Consider the following 12,607-nt stretch of genomic DNA (forward strand, 5'->3'; position numbering starts at 1 on the left):
GTGTGGAGGATTGATTACTGTGTTGTTTATACGAGTATTGTGGAGTGGCGGTGCTTTGTGCACTTCAGTAGTGTCCAAATAAATAATTCTTGGACTTTTACCTGGTGTTTGGCGTGGTACCTGAGGGTTCGAGAGGTCAATAGCGGCCTCAATTGTTACACTAGTAACCCAGAATATACAGAATCAAAAGATGGAGTGTCTTCTACAGAACATCCAACCACTGAGCCGTCGCAATGCGTTTTCCCCATAAGAGGAAACATTAAATGATTCCCACAACACACCTCACATGTCATACACTCACCGCTCATTATTTGGATTTGATCAAAGACAAAAATAAACAGAATATTTTTTTAGAATATTTTTATCAGAATAAAAGTGGTGGAAACAAAATTCTACCGGCAGATGCTTTATTTAGGCAGCCTGGCAATAAGCAGGTATATTAACCTTACAAATGGAGATACAGCATTAGAACTTTTCTCTTTTCATAAAAGAATTCCATTTTCCTGTTTTTTCTTTTGTTACGAAACACCACAGTATGCTTTCCCACATGTGGTGCCCGAGCCACTTGAGAGTCCCCTGAATGCCAACATTACCCCCCTTTTCTCTTGGAAGGCTTTGTAGAGAAATCCATTTGTGGGGAGGAAAGCAGGGCAGGCTGTGCGTTGGGCGAGATGGAAAAGTCGCACACTCGGTCCTTACGGCTCACACGTCACAATCATATTGTAAGAGACGTGTGCCGGGGCCGGATCCTGGAGGACTGTCACAACTGTTATGAATGCATATAATATTTAGATTCCTCCAGCTGCTGGCGCTGTCCAGTCCATCCAGACCCTTATCCTCTAGAGCACCGAGCTAGGGTGGCTGTGCCCATTGTCTGAAATCATCTCCTGCTCCAGCGTGTTGAACCTCACAGATTTGGGGGCTTTCTTTTGGCCAAATTGGCAGCACAGGATACGCTTGAAGGTCTTGCGCATTTCCACATCTCGGTAGGAGTAAACAATGGGATTGACTAGTGAGTTGCACTCTGCCAGCACCAGGCAATACTTCTCGTACTCCAAGACATTACAGTTGCAAGAGACTCCGTCAAGTAAGAGGACAACCAGGCCAGGGGTCCAGCAGATGACAAACGCACCTAAGGAGTGAAGAGAAAAACGGACAGTTAGGCGAAGAAATGAGATTCTGGCCGACTAGCATCAGAAAGAACATTCCTGTAGTGCAGTAGGGTTACTGGTATGGGATCCAGGCCCCTGCATCCCCCCATCCCACATCAATCTCATCCCAATCAACACTTTACTCAGCTCACTGGCATGCAGGGCAACGTTGAGACTTGCAAACTATTTCGCCGAAACTGTGCGGCTCTGCTGACTGGCAGGCAGCCTGCTTGCTTGTGAACACTCGAGCGCTGCCATGTGTGTGTGTGTGTGTGTACATATACAAACACAAGTATGCATGTAATAACCAGTCAAGCTTTTTTAATTCTAATCAGAAACCACAGCAAGAAAACGAGAGCCTGAAAACGATCGGCAGGAATACAATGGAGGAGAAAATGACGCACTTGTGACCCTTGGGATTCAAAGATCACCAGAGCCCTGTAGAGGATGCTGTGCGCCACAGGCCTACTGAAAGTATTACATACAAAGACTGTAAGAAACGTCTTCTCGACCGTACACATTACAAAAGATGTCAAATGAAGGTTTTTAGTGCTTTCTGCTGCTGCTGCTGCTGCTGCCACGTCAATCTGCGACACAAAGAGAGATTGGCTAATGGCTGCTGACAGCTTTGTAAAGCACTCCAGTGTGGAGTTACTACTACATCTAAAATGAAACACAGCTATAGTTAGTCAACATTGGCCTGGCATTAGCGAGGGTGCCATGTCATGGACTGGCGTCACGTTCAGGTTGGTTCCTGTCTTGTGTCAGATCCACCCTGAATAGCTTCTGACAACCTTTTAATGGAGAAGGAACAAAAACTAAACGGATACAGTAATCCCTCGCTATATCGCACTTCGCCTTTCGCGGCTTCACTCCATCGCGGATTTTATATGTAAGCATATTTAAATATATATCGCGGATTTTTTGCTGCTTCGCGGGTTTCTGCGGACAATGGGTCTTTTAATTTCTGGTACCTGCTTCCTCAGTTGGTTTGCCCAGTTGATTTCATACAAGGGACGCTATTGGCAGATGGCTGAGAAGCTACCCGGCTTACTTTTCTCTTTCTCTCTCTCTTGTGCTGACTTTGTTTGATCCTGACATAGGGGGATTGAGCAGGGGGGCTGTTCGCACACCTAGACGATACGGACGCTCGTCTAAAAATGCTGAAAGATTATCTTCACGTTGCTATCATTTGTGCAGCTGCTTGCTGAAACGACATGCTGCACGGTGCTTCACATACTTAAAAGTTCGAAGGGCACGTATTGATTTTTGATTGAAAAACAAACTCTGTCTCTGTCTCTCTCTCTCTCTCTCTCTCTCTATCTCTCTCTCTCCCTGCTCCTGACGGAGGGGGTGTGAGCTGCCGCCTTCAACAGCTTTGTGCCGCGGTGCTTCGCATACTGAAAAGCCAAACAGCCCTATTGATTTGTTTGCTTTTCTCTCTATCTCTGTGACAGTCTCTGCTCCTGACACGCACTCCTTTGAAGAGGAAGATATGTTTGCATTCTTTTAATTGTGAGACGGAACTGTCATCTCTGTCTTGTCATGGAGCACAGTTTAAACTTTTGAAAAAGAGACAAATGTTTGTTTGCAGTGTTTGAATAACGTTCCTGTCTCTCTACAACCTCCTGTGTTTCTGCGCAAATCTGTGACCCAAGCATGACAATATAAAAATAACCATATAAACATATGGTTTCTACTTCGCGGATATTCTTATTTCGCGGGTGGCTCTGGAACGCAACCCCCGCGATGGAGGAGGGATTACTGTATTTGACTTTATAAAGCACTTGTGTTGAGGTATTTTCCATTCTCACAGGTGGCGCAGTGGTAGTGCTGCTGCTTTGCAGTAAGGAGACTGTGGAAGATTGTGGGTTCGCTTCCCGTTTCCTCCCCGTGTGGATAGCGCTTTGAGTACTGAGAAAAGCGCTATATAAATGTAATGAATTATTATTATTAAAGGTAATAGGGGGCAGCACGGTGGCGCAGTGGGGTTTGCTTCCCGGGTCCTCCCTGCATGGAGTTTCCGTGTTCTCCCTGTGTCTGCGTGGGTTTCCTCCCACAGTCCAAAGACATGCAAGTCAGGTGCATTGGCCATTCTGGTGTGTGCTTGGTGTGTGCTGGCGCCCTGCCCGGGGTTTGTTTCCTGCCTTGTGCCCTGTGTTAGCTGGGATTGGCTCCAGCAGACCCCCCGTGACCCTGTAGTTAGGACATAGCGGGTTGGATAATGGATGGCTTTGCCCCCCTGCTCGCTTCGCTCTTCAAGCCCCAGGCCAGCGATACGCACTAGCCACTTTGCGTTTCTGCCGCTCAATGGTGTTAACGGTTGTAGATATTCTTCGTGATATTGTAAGTCACGTTTTCATCTTCCACACCATCACCACCAACTGTTTCAGCAGAGTCTGTTGATACGCATTGTGGCCGACAGCCGGGACGCCTGTTTGACACTAGAGCCGGGGAAGCAGCCATGGGATCCACGCTACGTCCACCCGGAACACTTGGTGGCAGCCCCCCTGGTTTGCATCGGGACCACAGGCATGGGACTTCAGAGCTCATCCCTGCTGGGTTCTGTGGCCATCGCCAGGGGAAGCTGCAAGAAGTTAACGAGCCCACCTGGTCTGTGATGAAGCCTAATTAGGTTAATTACCACCTGAAGCACTTCCGGGTGGGCTATAAGAAGAGCCTGCAGCCATTACTTGAGGTGCCAGAGGGCAAAGCTGCCTGGGAGGAGTGGAGGAGAAAGAGTGTCTTTTGTGTGTTGTGGGGACTGTGTTGGGCCTGTGGGACACGGGGAAGATGTGCCCCATGGCTGACGAAAAATAAATCTTTGTGTTTTATTTTTTGTGTGCCTCCAGTGTCAGGTCGGCACTGATATAGCGCCTTTCACAGCATTTAATCAATTTGCCGTGTAACCGATTGACAATTTTCGTGTTAATTCGTCTGACCTCATCGTTTCTCGGTGCTACGATTGCCCGTGTGCTCATTACTTCTGTTGATAACGCTTCAGGATGAAATTCTTCCATAAGATTTGGACATAATAAGTCTTCTTTATTTGGGATCTTAAAGTGAGGAAAACATAAAAAATGTTTAAGAGCTGAGAGAGAGCAGGAAGTGTGTAGTGACAAACGCATTCACACCAATGAGAGGACCGCGGGGCGAGGGGTGTGAACCGTAAATGGTGGAGAGGAGGGCAGGATTTGAACAAACCTCATAGCAATAGTCTCGTCTCGTCTCAGGATTTTCTTTTATAATAGAGAGACTAGAAAAAAGAACCGGTCTGTAAATGAAAGTTTGATTTGGGGCAACACATTTTAACACTGACCCCAACAACTTTATAAATCGTACGATTCTTCAATTGCTTATAATGTATGTCGTTAAACTTGTGTTATTACGTTATTTATGTGTGACGTTTTCTGTTACATACAACTCCAAAGCTACCAAGTTAAACTCATACGAACTTTAAGATTCACACCCTCTACTGCAGCGGTCGCCAACTCCAGTCCTGGAGGACCACCATGGCTGCAGGTTTTCATTTTAACCCTTTTGCTGCTAATTAACTTCTTGTGAATTCACTTAAATTGAATTGCTTTTTTTAAGATTTCTTCATCGTTCCTCTGAGTTGCTTCATTTCTTTCCTTAAACGGCACCCAAACAGAAATGAAACGTGAAGTGAGTGAGCCAACAGGAGACCAACTCAGTCAGGGCCTCAAACTCCAGTCCATTTCACTCCAACCAGCTGCTTAATCAGGCGCCAATTCTCGTTGTTAATTAAACTCGTTCTTTAAGTCCACGGCTTGTTGCTGCTCTCATTGTGTATTAGCAGACATTTCTGAAATAGTGGATTTTCTCTTTCTAAGAGCTCTGTTTGTGGACCTGAGCAGATCAGCATCCTTGAGACCTTCACCTTTCTTTATTTTCAGATATTGTGTGATGGTCACAGTTTGCTGGTCCTGTTTTGGCTCATTTTGTATCTCATTATTGTTTGGCTGCTAATTAAGGAAAAAGAAACAATTAAGGAGTCTGAGTCTTCAAGAGCAATGCAATTAAAATGAATTCAAAAGAAGTTAATTAGCATCAAAAACAGAAAAGGGTTGGAATGAAAACCTGTAGCCACGGTGGTCCTCCAGGACCGGAGTTGGCAGCCCCTGTTCTACTGGAAGCCTTCCTTTAAATCTGACCAAAACCATGCAGTTTGACATTACCTGTTAATATAAGGACTCCATTTCTGGGCAGATATTCTGTCAAGAAGTGCATGACAGTTCCACAGTAAAGATGATTTAAAGGCCATGACACATTAGAAGACTTTTTTTTTTTTAATTATTCAACTAAAAATTATATATCGAGCTCATCTGTCTCGCTTAAAACTGTCCAAAATGTTTCCAGGGCGAGATCCAACCTGTGAACGCTGCAATCGAGCTCCAGCCTCACTGGGTCACATGTTCTGGGCCTGCACCAAACTAACATCATTTTGGACCAAAATCTTTAAGTGCCTTTCAGACAGCCTTGGGGTCACAATCCCTCCTAACCCACTAACAGCTGTGTTCGGTGTTCTTCCAGATGGACTTGAATTGGAGAAGGACAAGCAAACGGTGATTGCATTCACTACACTTTTGGCACGCAGACTTATGTTGTTAAATAGGAAGAATCCTAACTCTCTTCTGATAAGTCAGTGGGAAACCGATGTTTTATATTATTTGAAATTGGAAAAAATCAAATTCTCAGTTAGAGGATCTGTACAGAATTTTTTCAAAACCTGGCAGGATCTAATCAATATTATTTTAGAATAAGAGAAATAACTATTACCGCATTTATTTCCCTTCTCCATTTTTTATTTACCTATATATATATTTCTTCCTTTCTTTTGTTTATTGTTGCCTTATTAAAAAGCCCTAAGCAATTCTCCTTTGGCTAAGCTCTCCTTCTCAGGGGTGGGGTTTGATTTGTCTTCAATTTTTTTTGTTATAAATTGATCTATTTGTATGGAATGATTACAATAAAATTAATAAATAAAATTTAAAAAAAAAAAGACTTCCAGAGGTGGCGGCACGGTGGCGCAGTGGGTAGCGCTGGTGCCTCGCAGCTGGGAGATCTGGAGACCTGGGTTCGCTTCCCAGGTCCTCCCTGCGTGGAGTTTGCATGTTCTCCCCGTGTCTGCTTGGGTTTCCTCCCACAGTCCAAAGACATGCAAGTTAGGTGGATTGGCAATTCTAAATTGGCCCTAGTGTGTGCTTGGTGTGTTTGTGTGTGTCCTGCGGTGGGTTGGCGCCCTGCCCGGGATTGGTTCCTGCCTTGTGCCCTGTGTTGGCTGGGATTGGCTCCAGCAGACCCCCCGTGACCCTGTGTTCGGATTCAGCGGGTTAGAAAATGGATGGACTTCCAGAGGTTTTCAGTTGTAGCCTTCACTTACATAACCTTAGCAAGTCGGAGGCATTCCTGCCAATATGGTTCCAATCGCATAATGTTACGTGCCTAGAGACTTACTCTATCTAGTCCACAAACCTCTTCAATAAAGTCAAACAGGCGTGATTTTTGTCTTTAGTCGCAGGGTTGGCTCTGTGTGCACGAGAGCTGACGACCAATGAATGCTCATCTGGAACTACAATTCACACAATGCAGCGGACAAGGAATAAGAAATGGGGGTCTCGTTTGTCTGATGTTTTACAGACCATGCAAGAATGGAAAAAAGGAAAGAAAAAGGCAGAGGTTGAGGCTGAGCTTGCCATCCCAGTTAACCCTTCACATAGCACTGGCTCTGTCAGGCAGCATGTTACTGGCTGCTACAGGGTGGGGCAGAAATAACTCCAACATTTCAAAGTGGGATTGAAAAAAAAAATGGTACAAGGTATCATCAAAAACTTTTTATTTCCCAAATGTAGATATCAAAAAGTTTTTTTACTTTAAGTTTTAAAAATTGTATTGTCCAAATGGTGGCCTTGACGGCTGATACACATTTGGAGCCGTTCTTGGAAGTTTTCCATCACTCTCACTAGCATGTCGGGCAAAATTCCTTCAATTTCTTCTTGAATGGCCTCCTTTAGTTGGTCCAAGGACCGAGGACGATGTTTGAAAACCTCAGCCTTGAGGTACCCCCACAGAAAAAAGTCACAAAATGTCACAATGAAGGTCAGTATGCAAAATGCGCCTCACAGTTCTTTCCGAAATCCGAAGAGCTGAGGTATGTTTCCGTGCTGAACGCGCTGGAGATGGCTCAATCGAAGCCCTCACTGCAGCGATGTTTTCGGGTGTTCTCACATTTTTGGGACGTCCGGGTGGTTTTCTCTTCAGTGCAGATCCTGTTGCCCTTACTCTTTGAACCCACAGCAAAATTGTTTTCCGGTCTGGAACACTTTCATTAGCATGTAAACCGAACCGTGTGCGAAACGCCCTCTGCATCGCAGTTACAGATTCGCCATTTTTGAAAAATGCCTCCACTACAAAGCCTCGATGCTCACCCGACCACGGCATGGTGACGACTGAAAACTTTATTATGTACCCTACCTAATGGAACAGACCGCACCCCTCTACCTGCTTTGGGGACCCCATAGTGATTTTTCAAAATGTGGGGGTTATTTCTGCCCCACCCTGTACAAAAAAGGAGCAAGCAGGGTTGTGCTGGAAGGGTGGCACACAGTCACTAAATGCAACATGCCCATCGATTTTTTGAGTCAGCCAGTCTGACATATCCAACGCCTAGAAGTTGTGTGATGTGACATCAACTTAAGAAAAGGCAATATACTTAAAAGTAAAATCTCAGTACAGTATGTCTGCTGTAACTGACTGTGCTAAAATCCAAGACTGGCAAAGACCACTGCTACTGTAAACTGGGCATTCATGTGGTGTAGAGGCCAGAACTCCAAAATAAATCACATAAAGAAGGGATGTGACTGTATGAGAGTTCGAATTGGTCAAAAAATATAAACATTTACATCCAATAGGGTGGCACGGTGGCGCAGTGGGTAGCGCTGCTGCCTCACAGTTTTTAGACCTGGGGACCTGGGTTCGCTTCCCGGGTCCTCCTTGCGTGGAGTTTGCATGTTCTCCCCGTGTCTGCGTGGGTTTCCTCCGGGCGCTCCGGTTTCCTCCCACAGTCCAAAGACATGCAGGTTAGGTGGATTGGCGATTCTAAATTGGCCCTAGTGTGTGCTTGGTGTGTGGGTGTGTTTGTGTGTGTCCTGCGGTGGGTTGGCACCCTGCCCGGGATTGCTTCCTGCCTTGTGCCCTGTGTTGGCTGGGATTGGCTCCAGCAGACCCCCGTGACCCTGTGTTCAGATTCAGCGGGTTGGAAAATGGATGGATGGAATTTCAACGTCCGCGAGACGGAGCTTTTTGCCAAGAGAGTGACAAGTAAGTCCCGCCCTCCTAACAAACATTGACGGCCACGCCCACAGTCCAATCACTTCTCAGTCGTGTGAATGCTATTGTCAGGCACAGTTCCTGTGCTCTCAGCTGCAAGTGGGGTTGGAAATAAAAGACAAAGAGTAGAAGACAAAGTAGAACGTCATAAAGAGGTTCAAAAACGTTGGAGCGATACACATGCAGAGCAGGTTAGAGATTATGAAAGTACTAAAATGCGAAAATCTCAAAAAACTGATAGTAAACATTGCATTAGCGATAACAAATGGAAATTATGACAGTGAAATAACAGAACAGCGAAAAGAGTTAGAATATATGGACATAGTATGTAGATAATGTATGGCTTTACAGTTTAAGTCGGACACTTGTAGATCATCTAATTCGTGTTGCCATCAGGGAAAAGTAGTGTTTCTTCCAAATGAAGAGGCATATCCGCGAGAATTAAGATTGGTTGTTTGGTGAAAGTGAAATCCACATACACGAGCGGCAGAGATGGCAAGTGGCTGGCACGTAGTGCAGGCCGGGTGTTGGGGAGAGAAGCAAGCAGGGGGCAAAGTCCCCTAGTCTCTTATAAAAATCAAGCAAATCAAATCCAAAGCTTTCAGTTTCCCCAGAAACACCTATCTTTGCATCCATTTTATTGCCCATTAAAAACAAGCGCATGCTTTGCTTATGGAGAAGTGTAACTAGGAATTTCCAAAAAGTCAGAATGTATAATTATTGACTGTTTCAGAAGATACAGGTATAATGTACTTCTGGGTATAATTATTAAATCAAAACATTTTTAAACAAATGACATAAACACATAGACTGTGTTTCACTGTGACATCCATCTTCTACATACGTTAACAATAAATAGGGATCTGCACTGGCAATCGGAAGGTTGTCGGTTTGAATCCCGTAAATGCCAATAGGGACTCTGCTCTGTTGGGCCCTTAAGCAAGGTCCTTAACCTGCAATTGCTGAGCGCCTTTGAGTAGTGAGAAAAGCACTATATAAATGCAAAGAAGTATTATCATTCAGGGCTGATGTTGACTTTTGTCAAAAGTTGACGATGGTAATCAACTGTAAACTGTGACAAAATCCACCGTTACATTTTAGTTGCACTCTCGTTGCTAGAAGGAAAGTTAGATTCATTGGTTTGACCGAGATTCCCTGCACTCTCGTGAGTAGCAAGGCGCACACAACGGCAAAAATGGCACTGACATCTGGCGAGAGATAAAAGCGAATGAGTGAAGCAAAATACTCTGTGGACGACGTTGTCGCCTATTATCTCTGAACTGGACTAGGAGTTGTCGTACTCAAGTTCTTGATACAAGCGATCAAAGATGAATGTGAGGTTCCAGCTTCAGCTGATTGGTTCCCAGCTAGTCGTGGTACTGACAATGTTCGCCAGGGAGGACAGACACTTAACAACGATAAGAGGTAGAAACCAGATTGTAATGCACTGCGACCGTGTCCCAGCCACACAAAGACAGCCTGGCAGCAAGTAAGCCGCACATTCTTGGCAAACTGATAGCCACAGCATGCAGCAACAGACGTTTTATGTTGATTTCTGAGTGAAACCATTGCTTTTTGGAAAACATATTCCGCCCTCAAAGAGTTCATAAACATATCATATCACTATTACACATGAAATTATCACAGTGCAGCAGGACTACATAGAAAGGACTTCAATTCCAAGCAGCCTCGGGATCACTGTGCTACTAGACAGCCTCAGCTGTTTATTCTGGGGCTGCTATGAGAAAGAAGACTGGATTTAAAATGAAAGCCATGAGCAACTAGAAGAGATCATGACTGTTGAGCGTGCCTGTTGCTATATAGCTTCTTATATAGAAGTTCAAAAAAATGAAAGGATTGATATTTGCTATTAAATGCTATTTAAACACACTTTAACAGTAATATGCACTAAATATCACCAGGACTGATTTGTTAATGCCTATCTACTTTCAACTGTGTGTGCTATGTAGGGCACATTCAAATGCAAAGTTTGATTAACCTAAGATCTACGTAAGGCTATGCACACAGCCAACAATGGTTAAGAAACACTCATCAGTTTCATCAGGTCCCACTAAGGATGCTGTTAAAGAAGCTTGGAATGACCTCCAAAATGCTCCATGGATTCAGAGAACCATACAGAACCATTTCTCAAACATACAAGCACCAATAAAGCATCAATGGAGTCCCACTTAGCATCCAATCAGTCAGCCATGGCTTATTAACTTACCCAGAATAATTGTCACTGTCTTCATAAGGTTCATCACTGTTTCCTTCTGCTTTGAGTAGGTTGTGTGCTGGGACATGCGAGTTGTCTTCTTGCGGACATAGATAAAGATGCGCAAGTATACTACCACCATGATAAAGAACGTTAGAAGGTTCAGAACAGCCCAAAAGATAAGGTAGCTACGGCTATAGATGGGTGCCATGTTGGAGCAAGTTGAGAGATGGCATCGACAGTTCCAGCCCATACTTGGGACCAGGCCCAGCAGGATAGCCGAGATCCAGATAAATGCAATGAGAATGGTCACCCGCTGGTTTGTCATCTTGCTGTGGAGCTGCATTGTGAAGATAGTTTTATGTCGCTCCACAGCAATAGCTAGAAGGTTCGCTACAGAGGCAGACAGACTGGTGTCCAGCAAGCCCTGGCGGAAAAACCACATATTTTGGGTGAGATTCCTCGTCCAGGGTCCAGTATGGAACATCAAGAACATGTAGGAGAGACCAGCAAAAAGGTCAGCAGCTGCCAAGTTGGCAAGAAGGTAGTAGATGGGAAAGTGGAATCGTTTGTTCATGATGATGGCTGCCATTACCAGTCCATTTGTTAGAAGGACAATGATACTGACTGAAAGGCCCAGACCAACCACCAGCCGGTCCCTTGGCCGCCATTCCTGGCTGATGGTTTTGGTGCTGTGGTTGTAGAAGAACTCAATAGGCTCATCATAGTAGCACTTCTCCATGGTGCCTTTGCCTGATTAGAACAGTAGAAAACCTGCCAAAATAAGAAGGAAAGGAAAGCTTATAAATAAAAGAGCAACATGCGTGTCAAGAACAACCATGGTGATGGCCACCACTACCCCAACTCTGGTCTCGTCAGCACTCTCATTCATAACGATTTACTGCAAGAAACATGAAATAAACTCAGACGTTTACGGAGACATTAGTTGAGAGTGACAGACAGACAGATATATGGAACTAATATTAGCCTGTCATTTTATTTTTCGTCAAATGGAACTGTGTGACCCCCCCCCCCCACCCTGTTAAGGCAAGCTGTGTTATTAAAGTGTATTCATATTAAACATTACCACAGAAACTATTTCCATCATCATGCAGCGGTAGAAATTGTTTGTGACCGGTTAGGCTGCATTGCTACTGCCTGTCCTCGTATGGAAGAAAGACAGAAAAATCCCCTTGGACATCACCCAGTTACCTTTACTGGGCATCCTGGGATTTAAAATGAGGACCACAAATGAGCCAGTACCACCTTTGACAAGGATCTCCTTAGTGTCGCACGAAGCTCTTTTCAAGGGAGCTAATCCTAATAAAACAAAGTTTTCTTTCACAACATTTTATAGAGCAGTCAGTCATTCTACTGCTGGGTTTCTTTTCCGTAACATACCATATTATTGATAGGACAAAACGCTGTGGACTTTATGGCACTCTAGGTAAACCCAAATGACAACTGGGGAGTCCAAAGTCACAATGCAAGGCTGATTTCACAATAAACCATGAAACAAATGACAACCAAGGAACACGGTACAAGAATACACAAGAACAAAACTAACAAAGCCTGTGCCCTCAGGGTCTAATTAGATGCCAGAAGACAATAACTGCGATTTGGGGCAGCTAGTTCATTTACTTGCTTCTGTACTTTATTCCCTAATTTACCTTCTCTCCTCCAGTTGTCTTTCCTCACTTCAGTTGAGCCTTTGTTCACAACTACCTTCCAGCTTCAGAGAATTTAAGTCAGGGGTCAGAAACACTTCTGGATACTTGGTGACCATTCAGAGTTCTGGTGGTGCTCACGAGGAGCTCACCTATCATATCACCATATGTTCCTGCTTGCTGCCTAAACCACAGGGTTGTACTGAGGAGTATGAGACTAGCAC

General features: G+C 44.6%; 1 protein-coding gene across 2 annotated transcripts in view; it reads right to left on the reverse strand.

The window, feature by feature from the left end:
• Positions 1-390: 390 nt before the first annotated feature.
• LOC114667768 (lysophosphatidic acid receptor 1-A-like) overlaps positions 391-12,607 on the reverse strand; it is a 44,039-nt gene continuing 31,822 nt past the window's right edge. For both annotated transcript variants that reach the window (XM_028823205.2, XM_051920713.1), the window contains exons 2-3: positions 10,729-11,490; positions 391-1,132 (exon numbers count right to left, since the gene is read on the reverse strand). In XM_028823205.2, the coding sequence (XP_028679038.1) occupies positions 840-1,132; positions 10,729-11,458 (1,023 nt within the window). In that variant the 5' untranslated portion in view covers positions 11,459-11,490 and the 3' untranslated portion in view covers positions 391-839. The remainder of the gene's footprint in view (positions 1,133-10,728; positions 11,491-12,607) is intronic.

Source organism: Erpetoichthys calabaricus, chromosome 17 (assembly GCF_900747795.2).
Source record: "Erpetoichthys calabaricus chromosome 17, fErpCal1.3, whole genome shotgun sequence".
In the NCBI taxonomy this organism is placed as follows: Eukaryota; Metazoa; Chordata; class Cladistia; order Polypteriformes; family Polypteridae; genus Erpetoichthys; species Erpetoichthys calabaricus.